At 43.9% G+C, this 23463-nt stretch overlaps 1 protein-coding gene across 1 annotated transcript in view; it reads left to right on the top strand.

Annotated features, from left to right (window-relative positions):
• The first annotated feature begins 1194 nt into the window (after window positions 1–1194).
• The window catches only part of LOC115558929 (ephrin type-A receptor 6-like), a 48582-nt gene continuing 26313 nt past the window's right edge, over window positions 1195–23463 (top strand). Inside the window, exons 1-6 of the mRNA XM_030377483.1 lie at window positions 1195–1335; window positions 1707–1856; window positions 2365–2526; window positions 3556–3784; window positions 19053–19208; window positions 19918–20262. Coding sequence (XP_030233343.1) covers window positions 1195–1335; window positions 1707–1856; window positions 2365–2526; window positions 3556–3784; window positions 19053–19208; window positions 19918–20262 — 1183 coding nt within the window. The remainder of the gene's footprint in view (window positions 1336–1706; window positions 1857–2364; window positions 2527–3555; window positions 3785–19052; window positions 19209–19917; window positions 20263–23463) is intronic.

Genomic DNA, 23463 nt, shown 5'->3' with positions numbered 1-23463 from the left:
ACATTTTTGAAACCCTGAGCTCTTTATGTATATTTATTTATTTTGTATTTTAACACTGACTTCAAAATGGTTTATTGTAGATATTTTATCAATTGTATTTTAACTATTATGTTCGGGGATACATCGCTTTGGCCCTATAATGTATTTCATTTCTTTACAAAATTGTAATGCTTTTTTTGATGTTTATTTTTAAAGCGTTGATTAACCCCCTTTTCCAGCTTGCAATTGAATACTATGAGATTTAAAAAAAAAGGTGTTTTGGCCGGAGAGTTTTGGGAAGGAGGGGGTTGTGTTATCCCCATGGTTACGACCTACGGCAACTTGGCAATACTTTTCTAGTAACGTTGTTTTGTGTGAGTGTTGTTGCAATGAGCGATATTGAAAATGAAATGCTTCCCACACATGGCGTTTTATCACTACTGTTTGAGAAACGTAACCTTCTCTTGGGATATCTCTTGGGACTAGGTCATCAAACTAAAGCACTGACAGAGTTCCACAGTTGTGTCATACTATAGATGTCCGAAAAGCTTAATGTTAGCATTGTCAGAGATCATCATTATCATCTTAATTATAATAAAGCTCATTCTCATCATAAGATTAATATAGTAATAACGATATAATCCTATCATAATAATGATGCTGGTTGTATATTTATTATAAAATGCATGAGGTTTAATTTATTTGTGCGATCAACCTCCTCTGAAAACTGTACCCTGTACCGCTGATATATTTCCATTTTCTATTCGCTCTAATTCCTCCCTTCCCTCCCTTCCTCCCCTCCCATGCACTCATTTTCCCACCCAGCACCCATTGGTGGGTTATTCCATCAGGTCGCTGCACCAGAGATTGCTTTTCCATCTCTCTCTCCATATATTTCTTTCTCTCTATTTCTCCGTCTCTCCTTCTCTCTCTCTCCAACATGTTTTAAATGGAGTAGGATAATAATAATTTATTTTCCAAGCTTAATTAGCCAAAATAATCATTGGAAAAAAGATCTATGAACATTCAGAATGTTGAAATTAATTAAAAATGCTTTTCCATCTCTCTCTGTACATCTCTCTCTCTCTTTCTCTCTCTCTCTCTCTCTCTCTCTCTCTCTCTCTCTCTCTCTCTCTCTCTCTCTCTCTCTCTCTCTCTCTCTCTCTCTCTCTCTCTCTCTCTCTCTACGTCTCTCTCTCTGATGGTTCTGTTTGGATGTGTTACCAGTGGGATGCCATCACAGAGATGGACGAGGAGAACCGACCAATCCACACTTTCCAGGTGTGTCATGTGATGGAGCCCAACCAGAACAACTGGTTGCGATCCGGCTGGATCCTGCGACATGAAGCCCAGAAGGTCTGTTGATGCACAATGCTCACATTCTTTAGAATCTTTTCAAATCTGCGGTCTTCCGACAAACCTTTCTCCTCTCTTTGACTCAACTTTCCTCCTCTCATCCTTTTTTAACATCCAACTCTTCTCACCTCTCTGTCACACTTTCTGCCTATTATTTGTTCAACGTTTTCTTTACATTTTAACCTGGCCTTTTATTTATATTTGTTCCTTATTTCCATGTATGTCACGGCAGAAATTAAAGGACAGTAATATAAATAAACAAAAAACATCTAACATTCAGAATTGAATATCTTCCAGGTATATGTATGTGTGTGTGTCTATTAGAAATGAGTTTGAATAGTTTTTTGTGTTCTGTTCCATCGTGCCTCCAGGTGTACGTGGAGCTGCGCTTCACGCTGAGGGACTGTAACTCCATACCCTGGGTGGCTGGCACCTGTAAGGAGACCTTCAACCTGTTCTACCTGCAAACCAATGAGCCACTGCCCACCGCCACCCGCTTCAGACCTGCCGACTACGCCAAGGTAGGGCAGCGGCGGGATGAATGTAGTGGCTCGGCGTCTGACTCCCTTTGAAAAGGCTTTAGGTCCGATCCACAATGTCTGTCACCCTACCTGTAGGCGTCCATGAGCAAGAGGCCCTAGCCGCTACCTGCTCCTGATACCTTACTATGAACACTATTTCATCCTGTTGCCACCACACACCCTTTGATCCGAAGCGACAGATAAACGTATTTGAAGAGGTATGGGGAGGAGCTTGAACACAGAACCCTTGGGCTGAGAGTCAACCACAACTATGAAATCACCCTGCCCACTAAACCATCCTGACATGTATCTGAACTCACTGTGAGTCACTCCCTGTCAACGTCTGCTAACAGACCAAATAGTCAAATAGTATATTGACATAGAATATAATCACTTAATCTGTTATTTCCTTATTTACTTTCAAATGATTCTTTGTGGCCCTGAGGTTTATGCCCAATAAGTGCTCGGCAAATTAGTTTTGCTGTGGTTTGATTTTGTGTGTTTACAGGTAGACACAATCGCGGCCGACGAGAGCTTTACTCAGACAGACCTGGGTGACCGTGTGCTCCGTCTCAACACCGAGGTCAGGGAGGTCGGACCCGTGACCCGGAAGGGTTTCTACCTGGCCTTCCAGGACGTGGGTGCCTGCATCGCCCTGGTGTCCGTCAAGGTCAGTACAAAAGGTCAAAGGTCCGGCAACTCCCCTCCGCACGCCTGGATCACCTGGATGAGCTTTGTTTTTTCTGTCGTATCAAGTATCTTGTGATTGTTAATTCTAAATATTAACTCAAGATTTAGTGTTTTTATTGAATTGTTCCTTATGTTCTAGAATTCTTTGATATTCATCGCTATTGTGTTTTTTTTTGTACTTCATACATGACCCCTTTCACAGTACTGAATTTCCCTGTTATACAGCTTTTTGTTAATGATTCAACAGCAGAAAACTTATAAAATATTCTAACTCAATCATAGGATTTCAAAGTGTGCGGGACAAGAGCCTTAATTTTTTATGAGAAACCAGACACTAAAGTAAAACCTGAAGCACAATCAGAAATGATGCCTCAGACTATGCTTGCAGACATCGCTTATGCAATACCAATTTGACCCAATAAGTAAGGAAATGAAGGGCAGTTGTGTAACGTGGTTTTGACCACCGCGTCACATGGTTTATTTCAAAACTTAAATGTGCGTTTCCTTCTCATTGTTCACGCTGTTGAATCTTGCTGTGGTTGTCCTTTGTGGTTTGGCTGTATGACATTATTTGTTGTTGTTGTTGTATATCATACTTGTTTTTGTGATCTTGTCTGCATTTGATAACAGCTAAGAAACAGTTGTGTGGTTCATTTAGAGTCTCTGTAACCTAATTTAACACCGGCATCGGCAGTTCAAATACTGTATCGATTTATTAATTGTCGATGCAGCTTATTTTTATCCTTATTTTGTGTATGAGAATGTGGCAGCAGCCCAATTTGACTTTTGTACTTCAGCGCTGCACCACTCCAGTGTCAAATGCCTTCAACTGTGAAGCCCTGGAAGCTAGTGTTTGAATAACTATACACTATATGCCATTTTACTTATTTGCTGTTTTCTCAAATACCCAATAGTTGTTATTTGGTCACAAATAACTCATTGTTTTTGGCCATACCTCATCATGCTCTTTTGCTTCCACGTCTTCTCCTCCCTCCACCACCCCCTCCAGGTGTTCTACAAGCGCTGCCCCTCCACCCTGCGCAACCTGGCTGCCTTCCCCGACACCGTTCCCCGGCTGGACTCCTCGTCGCTGGTGGAGGTTCTGGGCGCGTGCGTGCGGAACGCCGAGGAGCGAGAACCCCCCAAGCTGTACTGCGGGGCGGACGGAGACTGGCTGGTCCCGCTGGGCCGCTGCGTGTGCACCATCGCGCACGAGGAGTCAGACGGCTACTGCAGAGGTGAGGAGCACGAGCACTGCGTGTGTGTGTGTGTGTGTGTGTGTGTGTGTGTGTGTGTGTGTGTGTGTGTGTGTGTGTGTGTGTGTGTGTGGTGAGACGGGGCGACGGGGGGTTGAGGCAGTGACCGAGGGGCGTCTCCAGTGCTGCCGTGAGACGAGAGCGGGGAAGCTATTGAGGGAAGGAGTGAAAGAGCAAGAGGACATGAAAGAATTTAGAGATAAGAGAGAGAAAGAGGGGGAGAGAAAAGATCAAAATAATCCCGCCACAAAGTCAAAGTTCTGAATCTTGAGATCTCAATCCAGTTCCATCTCGACCCTTCCTCAATCTCTCCTCCCCTCCTCCAGCTCCTTTCACACTCCATCCAACCATCGCTCCTTTATGATCCAGGCGATCTGCATTTCCTTTCAACTCCCACCCCTTCTCCTCTTCTCTATTTGTACCGTGCACGTCCTCATCCTCCACCTTCTCTATCTCTTTCTCCTGCTCCTTCACCCTGTCCCTCCTGTCTCTTCCTCCTCTTCAGGATTTTCTCTCCCCCCCTTCCCTTTCTCCTTCTTTCCATCGCGATTGATGTCTTCATCTCTTTCCTCTCTCATCTTTTTTTATATTCTCTCCTGCACCTCTTTCATTTCCTGCCTCTTCTCCACCGTTTCCCCCTCTTCCGTGTCAGTCTTTGTTGATGTGTTCATCATCTCTCTCCTGGGTCTCCTATTGTACTGACTTCCATCCTGCATCTCCTCCTGCCTTCTCTCTTCTCATTTATTCTGTCTCCTCATCCTCCCTCTCTTCAGATTCTCTCCCCCCTTCTTCTCCCTCTACTGATGTCTTCATCTCTTCCTGCCTCCTCTCTCATCCCTCTCCTCCCCAGTTCTGCCATCTTAAGAGAGTTGCTATTCAGTCATGGACCTCCTCTTCCAAGAAAGAGATCTGACATTTGTGAATCATCGCCCCTGTTAGTCACACTGGTCAGTTTGAACCTGCGTTGGTGGACTCTATTAAAGTAGTTCAGAGAGGGAAAGTTATCTCTAGAGTATAAAACATAATACAATACTCATACAATAAGAGGTTTGGAAGATATTCAGGATTTTAAGGCTAAAAGATAGAGTTCTATTTAAAACAAAGTAAAAGAGAAAGTAAAACACATTAGAGGTAGGTTCGCTCATGATGTATCTCCGTGGGTCACCTTTAAGGAAACTGATGGGAAAGAGATGGGAAAAACACAAGTCGGCTCTTATCTACATACATTTTTCATGCTAGAGGTCTCATTGCGACATTAAAAACGCTCAAGTAAAATTCTCACAATAACCCTGATGAAATTATACTTTGTTTTCTTTATTTTTAAATGCTTCTCTGCATTTCCTCTGCTGGTATTGGTGGCAGCTAGCTGTTTTAAATGGGATCCTGTTTTCTGTCTGATGAATGAAGAAAGCGTTGGAGAACGGGTGAAGATGCTCCACATAGACTTTGGCCTGGTTTCCCATTAGCTGCACTAACAGACTGTGGGGCTATCTGGCTAATGCCCTCCATTTGTTAGCTTCACAGCTAATGGTTTTGCTTTTTATTAAGCCTCTAACCTCCTGCCTCATATCCAGAGGCCAGACATGTTTGTGGAATTAAGGCTGGATCTAAATTGAGCCAGGCTTTGCTTCAACCCTCATACAGCACTCAACGTTACTCCATCTATAGATGCTGATCTTTTGCTGAGAGTCTGCAATATTGTTGATAGAGGGCCTTTGTAAACGCACCTGTTTTTGTATATGCATATGTGAGTGTGTGTGTGTGTGTGTGTGTGTGTGTGTGTGTGTGTGTGTGTGTGTGTGTGTGTGTGTGTGTGTGTGTGTGTGTGTGTGTGTGTGTGTGTGTGTGTGTGTGTGTGTGTGTGTGTGTGTATGTGCATATGCCTGTGTGGTTTGTAAATGTGTGTGTCTATCAGTGTGTGTGTTTGTGTGTGTGTGTGTGTGTGTGTGTGTGTGTGTGTTTTTGTGTGTTTCTCTATTTGAGTCTCAAGCATGTACTACTCAAACTTGTATAGACTTTATTTACACGGTAACAGGTAATCACACACATGGTAACCACAACTGAAAACTCCATTACCCGCTTAAGCACAATAATTGAGGTACCACTCTCGCGATTTAGAGAATAATATATATTACACAGACATTGTGCGTAGCACCGCAGATAAGAAGTCCCCAGCTGCTAAAGCTTGGGTATTGTATGTGTGTATTGGCTTCCCGTGAATATATTTTGGCATCCAATCTATGTCTTCTGTCTCTGCCGCTACCACGACGCATGTTGTCATGCCGATGACGTGGGCTCGCAAGCACTTGCGGCAAGTTTTGGGCATGAACTTTGGGTGACTTCTGCTTTCTCCTCGCTTTCGTTTTGGAACACTGCTTCAAAGGGTGCTGTGATCAAAGCAGTCTGAGAGACAGCTAGAGGAGCGAGTGATGGAGGGAGAGAGAGGAGGGGAGGAGGGGAAGAGAGAGACAGCCAGAGAGAGAGAGGATGAGAGAGAGAGAGAGAGAGAGAGAGAGAGAGAGAGAGAGAGAGAGAGAGGATGAGAGAGGATGAGAGAGAGAGAGAGAGAGAAAAGAGAGAGATGAGAGGGTGAGAGATAGAGAGAGAGACAGAGAGAGAGAGAGCAAGAGAGAGAGAGCAATAGAGAGAGGGAAAGCCCCAATGCTCCTGAATGACGATACGGCTCTGTACTGACGCAGCCGGCTCCCTCTGTTCCGTCTCCCTAAACAAAAGCGCCATTGGATATCAAGCGGCGTATCTCACACGGATGCGAGGCTGCCAGACTGTTTTGACATCTCTATTGAACACTTTATTATTCCACTCCTTTCATTTGGCACCAGCCACAAGAGGACAACACAGAGAGAGAGGGGGCTGGTTATATCATGACCTAGATAAGGCAGAGGCGTACTCTGATACTATTTGCTGCACGTCCGTTCGTAGCACACTAATATAGATGTCTCTTTCTCTCTGACTGTTGCTCAACAGCATTGGTATCCAGGAAAACATACACTGGAAGGATGAAGACGAACTGTGGGTGAAAAGAATGGAAAAAATCCAGGTGCACAAAATAACGACACAGAAAATGGCCCTGATTTAGCTTGGGATTTATGAATGCATTTATCTTCTTTATACATCGTAGCTAGTATCGCTGGAGCTGTTTGGGTTGGCACAAACAGTGTTTGTGACAAATTGTGATTTGAAAGAGTAAACATTCAACAGAAATGTTTTCCCTTGCAGTCTCGTCCTCTCCTCCAGCCTCCCCTCTCTATTCTACTCCACTCTTTTTCTCCTCGACTTCCCTGCTCTCTTCCCCCCTTCCCTCTCTTCTCTCCCCTCTCAGCATCCCTGTTTGATCATCTCTGACCTTTGTTGTCGACAGCTCATGTTAGGATTAAGTGTGAAGGAGAAATACACTCTCGATCTCTCTCTACTCCCTCAATTCAATCCAAAGCCAGTCAGAGAGAGAAGGAGAATCAATAGGCTGTTAGCCTTCCTTTGTACGTGAACCCTCATTCTGCTCTGTCCCTGGGGACAGTGCTCACCTCAGCCCAAAGCTCAGCCCATTTCGTGCGGCCAGCCAGCCATTCTCCTACTGACTGCCACTACCCCCCCCCCCTCCCCCCTCCTCCTCATCTGCATATCAAAGCCTGTAGAGCTAGGTAAACATACCTCCTGCTCATCTGTTCCCAGGCCATAGACCCCGATTTTTACAGCGCAGGCACACCAACCAGATTATCGGACGTCGGACAGTCTGGTGAGATCGGTGACATGAGTCTTTTTGCTGTGTTCTCTGCGATTGGCCGTCGTCAAAGCCGTCTGTGTTCTGGACATCACGTCTGTGTTCTATTCCGCCGATTCCACATGTCGAATCAGCCATGACCAAATCATTCAGTCTGACAAATCTGTTTGGTGGAGCATCTATGACGCTAGTGTGCAGATTTTGCAGCGATAATGATACATGAGGCCACGATGATTTAGATGATTTTTTATTGATCATTGTGATTAATCACAATTGAAACACAACAAGTTAAATTCGCTGTTGTATCCATGACTTCACCCACTTACTGAAGCCCGAGTTCTGACAACGCACTGCTGTTCTGAAATCGGTAGTCGGTCGGGAGTGTTCTTCACACTTGACCGGACACAGGAGCCGACTGAACTGTCCGACTGCCTTTACTGCCGACGATCGGCAGTCGGATTGGTGTGTCCGGGCCTTTGGAGAGATCCCCCCTTTACCAGCAACATTTCAATGTGTTGCGGGTCACGAGTGATTGGCGATTCAATAACTTTGAACGGCAATCTGCTGACTCACATCCAAAACACCCAGATTCCCAGACAGCCAAGGGAAGGCCAGCTCATTGAATAAAAACCGACCTCCAAACCACAATACCTCACTGAGGAAAGAGGTCTTAAGGGACCACAATGGGGTGGTCTAGTCACCTTGATTGATTAATTGATTGTCTTTATTTCTAACATGTAAACAATAAAAAAAACATGATTATCAATCAATTAATGATTATCAATTGATTATTAATAGATGAAATAAAAAATAAAAGAGACAACAAAAAAAAAAACACAAAGAAGTAAAATTAAATAAAAAACTTTCTACCTGCTCGAAAGGGGGTAGGAGGAAGTAAAAAAAACGTATCTAGTCCTACCCCTTAATAATTTAACCTTCATCATTATCAACATTTTCGTTAACCTCATCAACGTTATCTTTTTCTTCGTCTTCATCCACATCAGCTACATTGATGTCCGTCTTCTTCATTTCTAAGATGACCAAGACTAAAATGATTTCATCCGTCATCCATGAAAACCTTGTAACTGTCGTTATCATCATCAACATCATCCTCCTCCCTGTCTACTGCATCATCCTCTCTGTCTGCTGCTCACCTTTATCATCCTGATCATCATCATGATTACTTCATCATCTCAGACCTCAACCTTATCATTATCGTCATTATCAACATCAACATCATCATCATCATCATTGTCGTTTTGAACTTCAACTCAGCATTAACACAAAAGACCATGTAACGATGAACTGGGATCCGGTCATGACGTTGACGTGAGTAGTCGCAGAACCCATGTGCTACGGTAAAAATATATCATATATGTGTAAACCCGTTCGTTTAATTTAGTGAAAAGTCGTATTCAAGTGATATAAGTGCAAGATATAAGTAGGATCCAAAATCCAAAAAGTCGACTAAACCCAGTTCAAGAGCTAAAGAAAAGAAGAGAGCTCTTTGGAAAGACTTCTCTGCTCAGCTCCAAGAAGTCATCACCTCGAGTCACGGGATCAAGAAGCCTTAGGGTGCACTCACACTAGGCCACCTGGCCGTGGCCGTTGGCCCTTTTCACACCTAACCGTGCTCAACTGGACCCATTATTCTCTGGCCTGCACTCACACTAGGCCATCTGGCCGTGGCCGTTTGCCGTCATAAATGTGGCCTGGCCAAGGTTGGCTCTTGTACATAGGTCATCACGTCGTAACACGTCATCACCAAGCGTCCGCTGCATGGACCATGATAAAGTCTGCCGCCAGTCAGAGTTTTAACAACAATGGACAACAACACAGAGAACACAGTTCGCACTTTGCTGAGTCTGTTGCTTATTTGGATATATGTTTACCATTTAATGGGAAAGAAGGCTCGTCGCCTTTTTTATGTCCATGGTCGTCGCATGGACTATACGTCATCCAGCTCAGGTTGCGTAGCCGTGTGTGTGCGCGTGTCGGCTCATTAGCATCTGTACCGTAGCGGCCCGTACCGTAGCAGCACACCTCTCCTAAGTGGCCAAGTTGGCCTGGCCTGGCCAGACTGGCCACACTCACACTGGCAGATTTGAGCACGGTTAGGTGTGAAAATGTCCACGGCCAGATGGCCTACTGTGAGTGCACACTTAGACTAAGTGGCGCAGAATCACGTGTGAGTTCAGCTGAGGACCAATTGAACAACCTAGATAACGTCTCTGCATCAGCTCAGAAAAAAGGGGCTAGCACTCACCAGGTCAGTGGAGACCATGAAAGACCGTCAGCGCCGACTGAACTTGAGACTGGTGGGCTTGCCAGAAAACAAAGAGAAAGGTGACTCGGTGTCCTTCCTTAACTAGTGGCTACCCGAACTCCTTGGACCAAAAAAATTTACCAATTCAACTATCCGTCGACCAAGCCTTCAGACTTCCAAAAGCCTAATGCCAACAAGCCGACCCTTAAACCTGTTCCTTGGGCGATCCTCGTGAAATTCCGCTGGCTGACCGACAGAGACCGGGTGATGAAGGCTGCTCGCAAGAAGAAATCGCTAGAGTAAGCAGAGAATTGTGTGATGTTTTTTAGACCTTTCAGCGGAGATTCAGCTGCAGAGGAGATGGCAGTTTGATGAGGTTTGATGGCGTGAAAGCCCGACTGCATACTCTGGATATCGAGTTTGCAGTTTACAGTTTCCAGCAAAGACGAGAATTTCCACAAGGGTAAACCGCGTACCTTTCTGTCTCCAACAGATGTAGAGGCTTTCATCCGAGAGATCGAAACAGAACGGTCTCAGACATGATCGGAGCAATGACGTGTGTGAGTCAAGCTCGATTTCGCTAGCCCGCTTGGATCTGAAATTTATGAACGACCGACTAAGATTTATGGGATAAGATTATTATATTCCAGGGTCATGTATCACATACCTACCTGTGTTATAGCTGGCCCTCTGTTTGATGGTATCACTACTATTTAAATAATAATAATAGTAATAAAATTATGCTTGATCATGTTACATAATGTTATGGGTCAGTTACAAGTAATCGGGTTTACATTTTTTTTATACTTAAGAATTTCTGTTGGAACATAATTATCTCATTGAAGCGTTTGGGCGATTTTGGCTTGGCGATTACATCTGTAAGTGTGTGAAAACGCTATATCACTCCCCAAGCGCTTCAGTCATGACAGACTTTGTAACCTCCCAGCCCTTCAAACTTCAACGTTGGACCATACAGGGGTGCCCCCCTTCCCCCCTTCTGTTTGCATTAGCAATCGAGCCACTTGCTATTGCAATTAGACAAAACAGCAGTATAACAGGTATCAGGATTTGGACTGTGGTGAATAAAATACTATTTTTTCTACTACTATTCGCGGACAACATTGTTTTATTCCTGACCCAGCTCTATTCCAAATCTCCTTAGGTTAATAAATACTTTGAAGTTTTCAAGTTTTACTTATTTGGGGATCAAAATTACTCATTCAACAGAGGATCTTGTTTCCACTAACTATAGCCCAGTGATATCACGGGTGACTAACCTTATTAACAGACCAACAATGCCAATTTCAATGATTAGCAGGATTAATATCCTTGTTGTTAAAATGATTGTTCTACCCAAATTCCTATACTTATTCCTATACCACTTCCACCACCAACTAACTTCCTAAATCTTCAGAAATTTCATATGGGCCCTATTTTAACGATCTGAAACGCAAGTGAGAAGCGCCAAGCACAGGTAGCTTTGTGGGCGGTGGGCGGTGGGCGGTGGCGATGTCGCTAGTTTACCGGCACGAAAAATTTGTCTGGAGTAGCCTAATTACCCGTAGGTGTGGTTCGGGCGTAACGTGCAACAAACCAATGAGAGGGCCAGCTCCCATCCCCTTTAAGAGCCATGAGCGCATTTGAATCTGATGAGTTGATATTTTGACAGCGCGTCTGCAGTCTCCAATGAGACAGATGCACAGGAATTTCAAACTGCAAATGGCTCAGTTTATGGCCAAATAATATGGCCTAATTCACACATGGAATAAGGTTTTCTTCCACAACTTCAGAAATACTGAGTCCTCAAATAAATTTCGGTAAAGAAAACGTATATGATGTAACATATGATATGCGGTAACTGTGGTTCTATTTAATGATATACGCATAACATTATAAACATCGTTTCTTATCAGTATTGTATGCATTATCGTTATCGACTTGTGTTCCTAATACGCATGTGTCCCCCCGTTAATAGACATTGCCATGGACTGTATTATGTGTTACGTGATTAGTTTGCGTGTGTTTAAACTGATTGACGCACGCGCGCCCGCATTCATTCATTCTTTTTAACACTCACTCGCGGTAAATCAATGTTTTCTCACGATCATATACTCATCAATCCTAAAAGTTATGGGCATGTACACGATGTCTGTCTCAAGAAAATATGTGTTTGCTGTACGGTGTTTGCAGATGCATTGATCTAAAAGTACAACTTATTACCGCTGTATCAGTTGTTTTTTCCCAAATAATTTACCAAGCATGTTTGGCTAGGTAGATGAGAGAAGCAAAGTGTGTGCGCGAGGTGCACAAGTAACATTATGCATGCGCCCTTAAAATAGCATCTGAACGACGCGCCACTGACTTTAAACCAGGTATTCTTTCTGGTTTGTGGCGCAAGTGTTTTATGAAACGTCAAAATAGCAACAGGGAACGTTTGCATCAGAACAAGCCTCCTCCTTTCGCCGAGCCGCCCCTTGGGGCGCAAGATCATTCCCTAATTTACATACGCGTGGCGCAGGAGGGAAAAGAACGCTCTGCGCGAGTTGCAAACTAGCAACGACACATGCGACAGTGATTCAGTCAATTGCGCCGGATGCAAGATAAGGCCCATGGAGTAACAGACGAGCGAGATTGCACATCTCCCTACTCTATCTGCCATATGACAGGGGAGGGTTGAACTCCCCAATCTCAAATGGTACTACTGGGCATGCCAGCTTTGGACAACCTCCTACTGGTTTAGGTCCAGTTCATCCTTCTCATGGGTGACCATGGAAGCAGAATCATCAGCTAACATGCCTCCTAATTTATACCTGTTCTCTGATAAACTAAAGAAATCCACAGGTAACCCATTTGTTTCCAACTCCATTTGTGTTTGGCATGAAGTTCATAGATACCTAGAAGTTTCCCTAAAACTATCACAGTTTACACCCATTTGGGGAAACAACAATTTTCATCCAGGGGCAAAAGACAAGCTTCAAACTTTGGGCTGACAATGGTATTGGCCAATTAGGAGATCCCTTTCAGGAGGACACTCTCATGCCATTTGAAGATATCAGAAAACTATTTGACATACCAGCTAAACATTTCTTCAAATACCTACAAGTGAGAGACTTTGTTTATAAAAAAAACCCTAACCCTATCAGCAGTAGAAAAGATTGTGGTAAGCCCTCACCAGAGAAGACTTATTTCCATATTTTATAAGATTCTGTCATCTGGGTCACCAGAGGCATCTGAGGTCCAGTTGGTTCGTTTGTGTTTACTGTAATTGTAACTTAAAACAAAATAACAATAAACACATAAAAAATATATATATATTGCAGAAAAATGTGTTCATTTGCCAAGATTAAAAATCTATACATTATTGAGTCACAGCTACAGCACCAATCACAGAATTGGACAGGAGTTCTGTTAATGGAACTAATCATTCTGTTCCGAACAGATTAGACTTTGCACCAATCATACATTTCAATATCCTCTTTGTGAAACCTTGGACTGTGGCTGTGGTTTGTTTCAATGCCTTCATTATTTATACCAGAATTATTTTTTTTGCAAAAGAATGGTGTAGTACCACATTATAATATAAGAAACATTTGAGAAAATTGTTTAATTAATGGTAAATAGAGAGAAAAAATTATTGTGAAACCAACAGTGCTTTTGATTGACAATCACAATGTTACTAAAACCAAATCCCCATGTAACTCAAACTCAATCACAATGTAGCAAAAATATTATCGCAAAGCAATTAAAAATAACCTTACAATGTAACTTATAGCCTATCTCGATTTAGCATAAGCTCTATCCAAATGTAACTTAAACTCTATCACTATCAAACTGCGGTTTCTTTCACACCTGAAGCGTCCTGAAGCGAATTCAGGATGGTTCTCCCATCCTCTAGTACAGTTCCTTTGTAGAACTCTGAAGGCAGGTTTACCCTTACTAGAACTCTGATGCCCACCAAACTAACTGATAAAGAGGTTCTCGCTCCGCTTCCATATGAACTCTGGCTCGGTTTGTTTAAGGTGTATTTGGGGCGGTGGTGTTCACTTCTTAGAACTCTGGAAGGTTCTCCCCGAAGGTACGGTTCATTTTGGGGGGGGTTGCACTTCCTAGAACTCTGGAGGGTTCTCCCCGATAGTATAGTTAATTTGGGGGGGGGGGGGGGTGTACACTTTCTAGAACTCTGGAGGCTTCTCCGCGGTAGTACGCTTCATTTGAGGGGGTTTACACTTGCTTGAACTCTGATGCCCACCAAACTAACGGCTAATGAGGTGCTCACTCCGCTTCCAAGTGAACTTTGGCTCAGTTCGCTTAAGGTGTAAACGTGATCCGACCCAGCTATACATAGTGAACAAAAAAACAATGCATTGTGGGTTGAATGTACCCTCTCGCTGAAAACGGGAAATTATAAACATATTCAGCCATCGATTCTTGACCTTTCCTAGATTAAAATGAGTCTCATTTAGACATGGTGCAATCAGGAGGGGAAAGCACTCAGAGCAAGCAATTGCTTGTGTTCACTCACAGAACACAGATGTAAATTATTTAGTAAACCAATGGTGGAAATGTAGTTATTTTTCTAATTTGTAGGAACACAAAAGCAAAATGAAAAAAATCCAAGAACGCACAAAGTTGTTTCTCCATTATTGTTGTCTGCCACAAGGAAACGTTGCAAGTTTTTTTAGAATGTCCTCGAAACACATTCTATTGTAGTAGATGCAAATTTTTAGGCTACAGGAATCTAGGTTAACAAATAGAAATGTCATGTTAAATCTGGACAGGGTTGGAGAGAACAGGGAAGGTAGGAGCAGAGGGTTTGTTCAACAAATAACACTGGAGCGAACTTGAAATCGCAAATTTTGCGTATGGAGACATTACGCACTATGGGACTAAAATACAATCGCAATGTTACTTAAAAACAATCACAGTTTAATAAAAGATGGTATGAATTTTCCATGGACTCAATAAATTAATCTTATTTTATCTGCTTCCTATCATAACTCAACCACAGGCTTTACAGAATGGTAGCATATGTTAATTACATTAGGTGTCGGACGTTGCATCGGGTGCTTCTTAGATTTCCTCGAGGCCTGAACAGAGCTCACATTAGGTAGGTAGGCCATCAAACAACCAGAAGATGATTGAACCAGCTTATTGATTGATGAGGAGTTGATAAGATGTAAAGACACAATGTGTCGATTTCTTAGTTCTCACATGCTAAAAGATTGTCCTGTTTTCTTTATATTTACAGGATTATTTACATTCAAAGTTTGGTCCTTTGGCATATTAATCAAATCAAGCATCAATGTTTGTGTATAAATCCAACCATGTATTGGTGTTAGTGTTTGTCCTACAGTTGGTGTGTTTGGGGTTGTACAAGGTCTGTATTGCTGAATAAGGACACAGTTCTGGAAAAAAGAGAAACTATATATACAGAATAAATTAGGTTGCAGTGTCCAACAGTGTGTGTTTGTGTTTGTGTGTGTGTGTGGTATTTTTAGTGTTCTTCCATTTGTGTGTGTGTTTGCATGTGTGTTACCATTGGTGGAATAGATTGTGTATGTGTGTTTGGATTAGTGTGTTTTGGAAAGTGTGTGTTTGTGTGTCTGGGATGGTGTCTTTGTGAAGTATGTTTGTGTGTGCTTGGATAATATGTTTGCTCAGTATAGTTTGGGTTTGTATTGGATGTTTGGCTAGGATATTGCTTGTTTGTGTGTGTGTGTGTGTGTGTGTGTGTGTGTGTGTGTGTGTGTGTGTGTGTGTGTGTGTGTGTGTGTGTGTGTGTGTGTGTGTGTGTGTGTGTGTTAAGGATAGTGTGTGGACTCAGTATACTTCATGCCTGTGTGTGCATGTGGGATAGTGTGTTTGCTAGTGTGTTGGGAAATATTGTATGTGTGTGTGTGTGTGTGTGTGTGTGTGCGCACGCACACGCAGATAGTGTGTGTGTTCGTTCATCTGGCTAGTCTGTGTGTGTGTGTGTGTGTGTGTGTGTGTGTGTGTGTGTGTGTGTGTGTGTGTGTGTGTGTGTGTGTGTGTGTGTGTGTGTGTCCGGAAAAGTTTGTGTGCATGCATATATCTCTGCATCATCTCTTGGTAGAAAATAGGATGGTCTTCGCAGGTCTAATTGCTTTTTCCTGCGCGTTCGCAGTAGCGCAGGCAGCAGCTGGAGCTGCACATTCACCTAGGCTGGTGGCCTTCAGCAGGTAGGAACATCCAGGCTGGATTCACCCAGAGCCCAACCACACAGGAGATCCTCATGGGAAGAGGGGTCACTGCTGATCTGTTTTGTGTCTCTGTTTGTGTTCTCTTCTTTAGGAAACTCAACACAATTGGCATTGGGTTGTTATCTTTAATTTATCTTTAACTTAGACTACTTTGTTCTGTTGTGCTTGGAATTCAACCTGCTGGTTATTTATTTTTACTTGATATTTATGAGCGATTTTGCAGACTATATGTAGCAGTTATGTCCAAAGAGACTTGCAGTGAATTGAGACTCATCATCTGCATGCATGTTCACACACTGTCTTGGCATTATATGAATGCATCATGACTGTTCCATTCAGGTTGAAATTTTCAAGTCTGTCGTTGGAGCAAAACATTGAACATGGTCTTCCACACATAGCTCCAAGCACCCTCAGGATTCTCTGCATATATCAAGCGCAATAATCACAACCGATCACAAAGGCTAGAATCAGGAGAGGTGAGAGTTTTGTTCTGAAGGGCCATTGTTTATGGTTCTAATGACAGTTCAGCTTCAGAGGAGAGAAGTGCGTGTGTGTGTGTGTATGTGTCTTAGAATGCATGCTTGAGGTTCTGAGTGTCAGGTTGTGAGTTTGTGTGCTTGCTTATCTGTGTTTGTGTGTGTGTCCGCATGCATGCTAACATGTGGGTGTGTGTGTGTGTGTGTGTGTGTGTGTGTGTGTGTGTGTGTGTGTGTGTGTGTGTGTGTGTGTGTGTGTGTGTGTGTGTGTGTGTTTGGTATTTGCGTGCATGCATGTTTGCTTGTGTGTGAGATTATGTATCCGTGTACATGTGTACCTGAGTGTGTGTTTGTTTGTGTGTGTGGGCTGGGGTGGGGGGGGGGGTTGTGTGTGTGTGTGTGTGAGGGAGATGCTGGGTATTAAACGCTCAGGTTAGCATCACATACCAGGAGTATATTTAAGGTGCGAGGCCGCTGTAAATTGCATTTTCATAATGCTTTATTTCTATGTTAATGACATGCTTGTTTACCGGAAGTCCCAACAGCAGCCATTTAAACCCAGAGGGAGAGCAGAAAATGTGGTCACATAAAAAATGTTAGCCCATTAAATTAAAACGAGAATGTTATTTGCTTCCCTTATACCAGTGAAGCTAAATGGTCTCTTCTTCAGAACTACCAACATAGGAAAACTTTACTGGTGAGAGCAGATTCCACCATAGCTGGATAGGGATCTATACAGTATGTATAGCTCAGCTTATACTCATACATATACATGTAAAAAAACATATACAAACCAGTATATTCCCATTGTACAATTATCTAGCAATATACATCATGACTTATGAATCTGCACCTGGATATCTGCATAGTAGAGATTTCTACAGTAGCTGTATATGTGTGACATATTACTCCTGTATTTGTAACGTTTTGTTTTTATCTGCAATGTACCTTGTATCAATTTACATATACTGCATATCTTTATTTCTTTGATACTAAAGGAACCCATTAGCTGAAAACATTGTTGTCAGCTAGTCTTACTGGAATCAACAAAAAAACAACAACAACATTGACAAATAAAGGCTAAAACAAATCAACTGAAATCAATGAGGTCAATGAAGTGGCAATGCAAAACTAAATATAATAATTATGTCTTGAATATCTGTGCCTAACTATGGATCTGTTGATTTGTGTACAGATATACAGATATATAATCTAGCATTCAATACCACTGATTTACTACAATGCACTGGGGCTTATACCAGTGCCGTCGATATACCAGTCTGCACTGGTATATCATTCTCCATTTTCTATTTTATACTTATCTTTAAATATTGTCTTTTAATCTCTTTAATGCTTGTCCTTTTGATGTCTTTAAGAAGTTATTCTTGCAAGTGAAAAGTACTCGGAATGGCCTTGTGTACGACGGCTGCTGTAGAAAGGGCTTCTTGCCTTACAATCTTGTGGTGGAGATGGGGATGGTAGCAGGGTGGTGGAGGAGATGGGGATGGTAGCAGGGTGGTGGAGGAGGTGGGGATGGTAGCAGGGTGGTGGTGGAGATGGGGATGGTAGCAGGGTGGTGGTGGAGATGGGGATGGTAGCAGGGTGGTGGTGGAGATGGGGATGGTAGTGGTGGAGGAGGAGTCGGGGATGGTAGCAGGGTGGTGGTGGAGATGGGGATGGTAGCAGGGTGGTGGTGGAGATGGGGATGGTAGCAGGGTGGTGGTGGAGATGGGGATGGTAGTGGTGGTGGAGGAGGTGGGGATGGTAGCAGGGTGGTGGTGGAGATGGGGATGGTAGCACCACCACCACTGGTGGTGGGGCTGGAGGTAGTGGTGGTGGTGGTGGTGGTGGTGGTGGTGGGAGTAGAGGTAGTGGTGGTGGTGGTGGTGGTGGGGCTGGAGGTAGTGGTGGTGGTGGTGGTGGGAGTAGAGGTAGTGGTGGTGGTGGTGGTGGTAGCGGTGAACGTTGTAGCAGTGGGGCACGAGGTAGTTGCGGTGTTGGTGGTGTTGGTGGTGGCGATGGAGGAGGTGGTGGTGGAGGTGGTGATTGAGGTGATAGCGATGCTGGTGGAGGTGGTGCTGGAGGTGAGGATGGTGTTTGCGTCAAAAGGTTCTCCTTATTAGAAGAGCAGTGGGTTCTACTTATGTGTAATACAAACGTTGTCCTATAGTGATGATAGAGTCAGAAAGAAAACATACCGGTGTGGAGAGAGAGAGAGAGGGAAAGAACTGGGAGAAAATGACGGATATATATGGCCAATAAGAGAGTTACGTAAAAAGAGAAAGGAAAGAATGAGAGATAGACAGATGAAGAGAGAGGCAAAGAGGGAGAGAGAGAGAGAAAGACCAAATATCTTATTCAACTTTGAAAATGTTTTCCTATTCCAAGAAAATTATTTGAATTAAACGCGAAATAGAGAGACAGAAAGAAAGGGAACAAGACGTACAGACTGTTGGCTGTAGCCCACACATCACTCTCTCTACGTCTGTCTGTCTGTCTGTCTGTCTGTCTGTCGGTCTGTCGGTCTGTCTGTCTGTCTGTGCCACAGCGTGTGAACCAGGCTTCTACAAAGCGTATGCCAGCAACATCAAGTGCTCCCAGTGCCCTCCACACAGCTCCAGCCACGACCAGGCGGCCAGCGTCTGTCATTGTGACAAGGGCTTCTACCGAGCTGCCAAGGACCCTCCCAGCTCCCCCTGCTCCAGTCAGTACCAGACGCCCTGACCTCGCCTGTCTGTCTGTCAGCTAGCGCTCGTATCATCCCGCCCAACACCTGACTGTGGCCATATGTGAATACATGTCCTGCTCTTTTGTGCAAAGACCTCAAGTGATTTATTTTGTGTTTTTTGTGTATTCCCTACATTCCCTGAATTGTTCAGTATTGTTTTCATCCATCTTTTTGTGATTGTGTTGAGATATTTCTCTGTTTGCTGTTAAATCTCCTGGCATCTCTGAGTGCTTTTCAGCCCTCAGAGAAGCTAAGATATCCTGATATCAAAATATGAATGAAAATCAGAAAGAGCTTTATTGCCAGGTGCGCTTTCACACACAATGAAGTTATTGTGGCGCATTGGGGCAGGTATACAAAATACAAAAATTATCCCATAAAAACTACAGGATATGGAACAAAAGTTAAGATATAAAACAAATATTTACAATTGAAAATATGATTGTATAATGTCTGGGAAACACTGTTTTAACCTTAAAGCTGCTAAAGCAAGGGTAAGCCGGGAACTCCACAGAGCAATAAATGGGATTTTGGGAAGGCTTAATAGCCTTAGCATAATTGGTACAACGAAGCAATTTGAGCACATGATCTTGGCAGCCGATGTACTTCTGAAATATGAAACGGTTCCGTTGGTTCCACCAACAGACCGGTAATGTCCTTCAACCTCAAGGCTTTTCCCCCCCAGGGCCCCCATCCGCCCCGAGGAACCTGGTCTCCTTCATCAACGACACAGCACTCTTCCTGCAGTGGGCGGCGCCCAGCGACGCGGGCGGAAGGAAGGATCTTTCCTACAATGTCCTGTGCCAGCGCTGCAAAGGTAACCACGGCGATGGGGCACCGTGCGAGCCATGTGAAGCAGACCTGCGCTTCATCCCTCGGCCGCTGGGGCTCACAGTCACGTCGGTGGCGGTGCTAGACTTCGCGCTGCACGGCAACTACACCTTCCACGTGGAGGCAGTGAACGGTGTGTCCAGTCTCGCCGTTGTGGCGCGCTCGTTGGCCAACATCACAGTGACGACGCACCAATCAGGTAAGAAACTCTCTCTCAATGTATCGACCTCTTCCTCTGTTCCTCAGTCTGTCTCACAATCTATCCCTCTCCCACTCCCTCTCTCTCACTTCCTCTGTCTCTTTCCAGTTCCAGTTCTCTGTTCCTCCCTCTCTCTAGCTGCATCAACCTCCCTTCTCTCCCTTCTCTCTCTCTCTCTCCCCCTCTCCCCCTCTCCCCCTCTCTCTCTCTCTCTCTCACTCACTCACTCACTCACTCACTCACTCACTCACTCTCTCTCTCTCTCTCTCTCTCTCTCTCTCTCTCTCTCTCTCTCTCTCTCTCTCTCTCTCTCTCTCTCTCTCTCTCCCTCTCCCTCTCTCCCTCTCTCCCTCTCCCTCTCTGTGGTTCCCCTCTGTAAAGGTCAGTGTTGAGTGCCACTTTCCTGGTTTAAATGTTGTTATTTGTCAGGGTGCTCCTGGCTGTGTCTCTGCTGTGAGGTAGCTGAGCGCTAGTGTTTGTTCATGCACTCCTCACGCCTCTAAATGGCAGCCATTTATTTAGAATGGAATCTCTCTGTCATGCTCGTTTCACTCAGACAGGAGGAGACTTATCTCTGAGGTTGTTGTTTTTCTAGCATATTCGACGGGAGTTTCAACAGATTATCTGCTAACTTGCTAAACGAGATTTAGATACTCAAGTAAGGTCAGCACGCATTTGAAACATATTATCTCAAAGTGAATGTCAAAGTGAATGGCATGTTATTGTGGCTTTAAAGTCACACTTGATCATCTTCAGATCTCAGATATCTATAACAGGAAACAGGAAGTACGGTCATTAGCAGAGCGATGATGTCAGCTTGTTGGCCGTGATAGTTTGTAGTTCAGACATTAATGAGTCAAGCAGAGGAAAGTGTTCCCTGCAGGTAGATTCCCTGGTCTTAGCGCTGGTCTCTCTCTCTCTCTCTCTCTCTCTCTCTCTCTCTCTCTCTCTCTCTCTCTCTCTCTCTCTCTCTCTCTCTCTCTCCACTTTCAGAGCATATATTATATTTTAATAATTAAAGAATATTGCTGATGCTCAACTCTTATTGTGCTAGTCTGTGAGTTTGTGTGAGTGGGAGTGATTGTGTGTGTTTGATTGAATGCATGTGTCTGTGTGTGTGTACTATGCGTGTCTTTTGTGTTTCTTTTGTGTGTGTGTTGGTGAAGAAAAAAATGAACAGAGATAAAGAAAACAAGAGAGAAACAGAGATAGGGAGATAGAGTTGAAGATGGAAGGAGGGGGGGAAAAGAGAGAGGTATAGAGAGAGGGTGAGGGGAAAGGAAAGGCAGATAGAGACAGAGAGAGAGAGAGGAAGACCTCGGTTTTACACAGGCAAGACAGTGAAATAGCCAGGCGTGCCAAGTCGCGACCGAACTGGCTTGGCAGTTTTAAAATGAAAGAGAGAGAGAGAGAGAGCGAGAGAGAGAGAGAGAGAGATAGAGAGAGAGTTGCTGCTGCTACCATCTATCTGGCCTATTGAGCACTCAGTTGACCTGGGGTCACCGTGAGGTCAGACCTGGGGTTCTCTGTCTCCACACTGTGTCTGAAAGTCCGGTCCATTGACAGGCAGGCTTGAGGAAGTGAATTATTAATGGAGGGATCAGTGTGCAGGGGAGCTTATGTAGTTATAAATAAGAAACTGCAAGGATCCATTGTTTCTGACAATTTGGCTCATGGAGGAAAGTTGGGGAGAATACCTGCATCAAAACAAAATTATCAATAGTGTGGCGTGGGTGTAGGCGTGTTTGTGTTGATGAACCCCAGGCCTGACTGCTACGTTATTAGTCATTCAGTTACAGATATGTCACCACCGGGGATATGACTAAATATGGGATCTGACTAAATATGGGATCTGACTAATATGGGATCTGACTAAATACAGGATCTGACTAAATATGGGATCTGACTAAGTACTGGTCATTAGTTTGGTTAGATGTGGATGGATTAAATTGCTTTGTCTTGCATATAATGTGATGTGATTCCGGATTCGCTGGACAGCTAAACTGGTCTGAACATCCTTATTACAGGTGACTCAAACTGAAATAGCTCTTGGTAAACGCTGTTGAAACGCTTGAATGGAAAGACATTTTTTGGAAATATGGCGTTTGAACCTGGCATCGTGTGGACAATGCCTGACGGCAGCAGGAAGTCCAGGATTTTGAGCCATATGATGTGTTTGTCTTTCTCTCTAATGAGAAATGTGTCCGCCAAAGTCTGAAAGGCAGTTAGGCAGTTGGTTGCTGGGATGTGTACACTACAAAGTCTACTCCTACCACAATAACTTGTATTATTATCTGTGTGATCTTGGTCTCTCTCATTCTATTTAAAACAACATCTTAGACAATCCGTCCATTTATTTGACTTATTTATTTAATTCCCATGGGCAATTTGTTAAGAGAGAGAGTAACATTGTGATTGGCTGAGGTATGATAGATGTATGAACAAACAGGAACCAGTTATTATATAACCAATTCTATGATATAAAAGTTTATCTGGAGCTCAGGTTTAGACCTTGAACAGAGAGAACCAGACAGAGTAACGAGCAGAGGGTCCTTAAGTTCAGACAATCAAGTCTGTCTGGGGCTGTTTGTGGGTGTTTTTATTCTGAAGCAAGGTATACATTGAATCATGGTAGCGTACCAGATGGACCATCTTTCAAAGAATCTACAGGTGACATGGAAAGAGTAGCTGGACTTACAATGACTTGCTCAATGAACTGAATAGTTATCATCAGGGTTTGGGTGTAGGGTATGAGTAAGGGTCATAATGAGTGGTTCGATTTAGAGTAATTGTTATTATGCTTGGGTGTTGGGTGTTGGGTTTGGCTGGCTAGTGGTGAGAGTGAGGCTAAGGATAATGAAGAGGTTTATGCCTTCTGATGGCAGGGTATTTGTCAGGAAATGTGAAAGCCACAAACTCTAGTGTCTCTGTCTTACCCATCGTTCCAGAGCCGTCCTGCCTGCGGTGAAACCCCCCCACACTAAGGGGCCACTCACACTAGGGCCGCGGCCCCGTGCCCGAGCTCATTTGCATACTAAAGTCTAGAACGTTTTGCTAGTGTGACCACGCCATCCGTATTCCAGCAATGAACAGCCCCTTGGCCACGGCACAGTTGGGAGAGGTGTGCCGTGGCCAAAGTACAGATGCTAATGAGATGACACGCGCACACGCGCGGATACACAACGTGAGCTGGATGACGTA

Source organism: Gadus morhua, chromosome 14 (genome assembly GCF_902167405.1).
Source record: "Gadus morhua chromosome 14, gadMor3.0, whole genome shotgun sequence".
Lineage (NCBI taxonomy): Eukaryota > Metazoa > Chordata > Actinopteri > Gadiformes > Gadidae > Gadus > Gadus morhua.
This window is presented reverse-complemented; position numbering and strand designations above follow the sequence as displayed.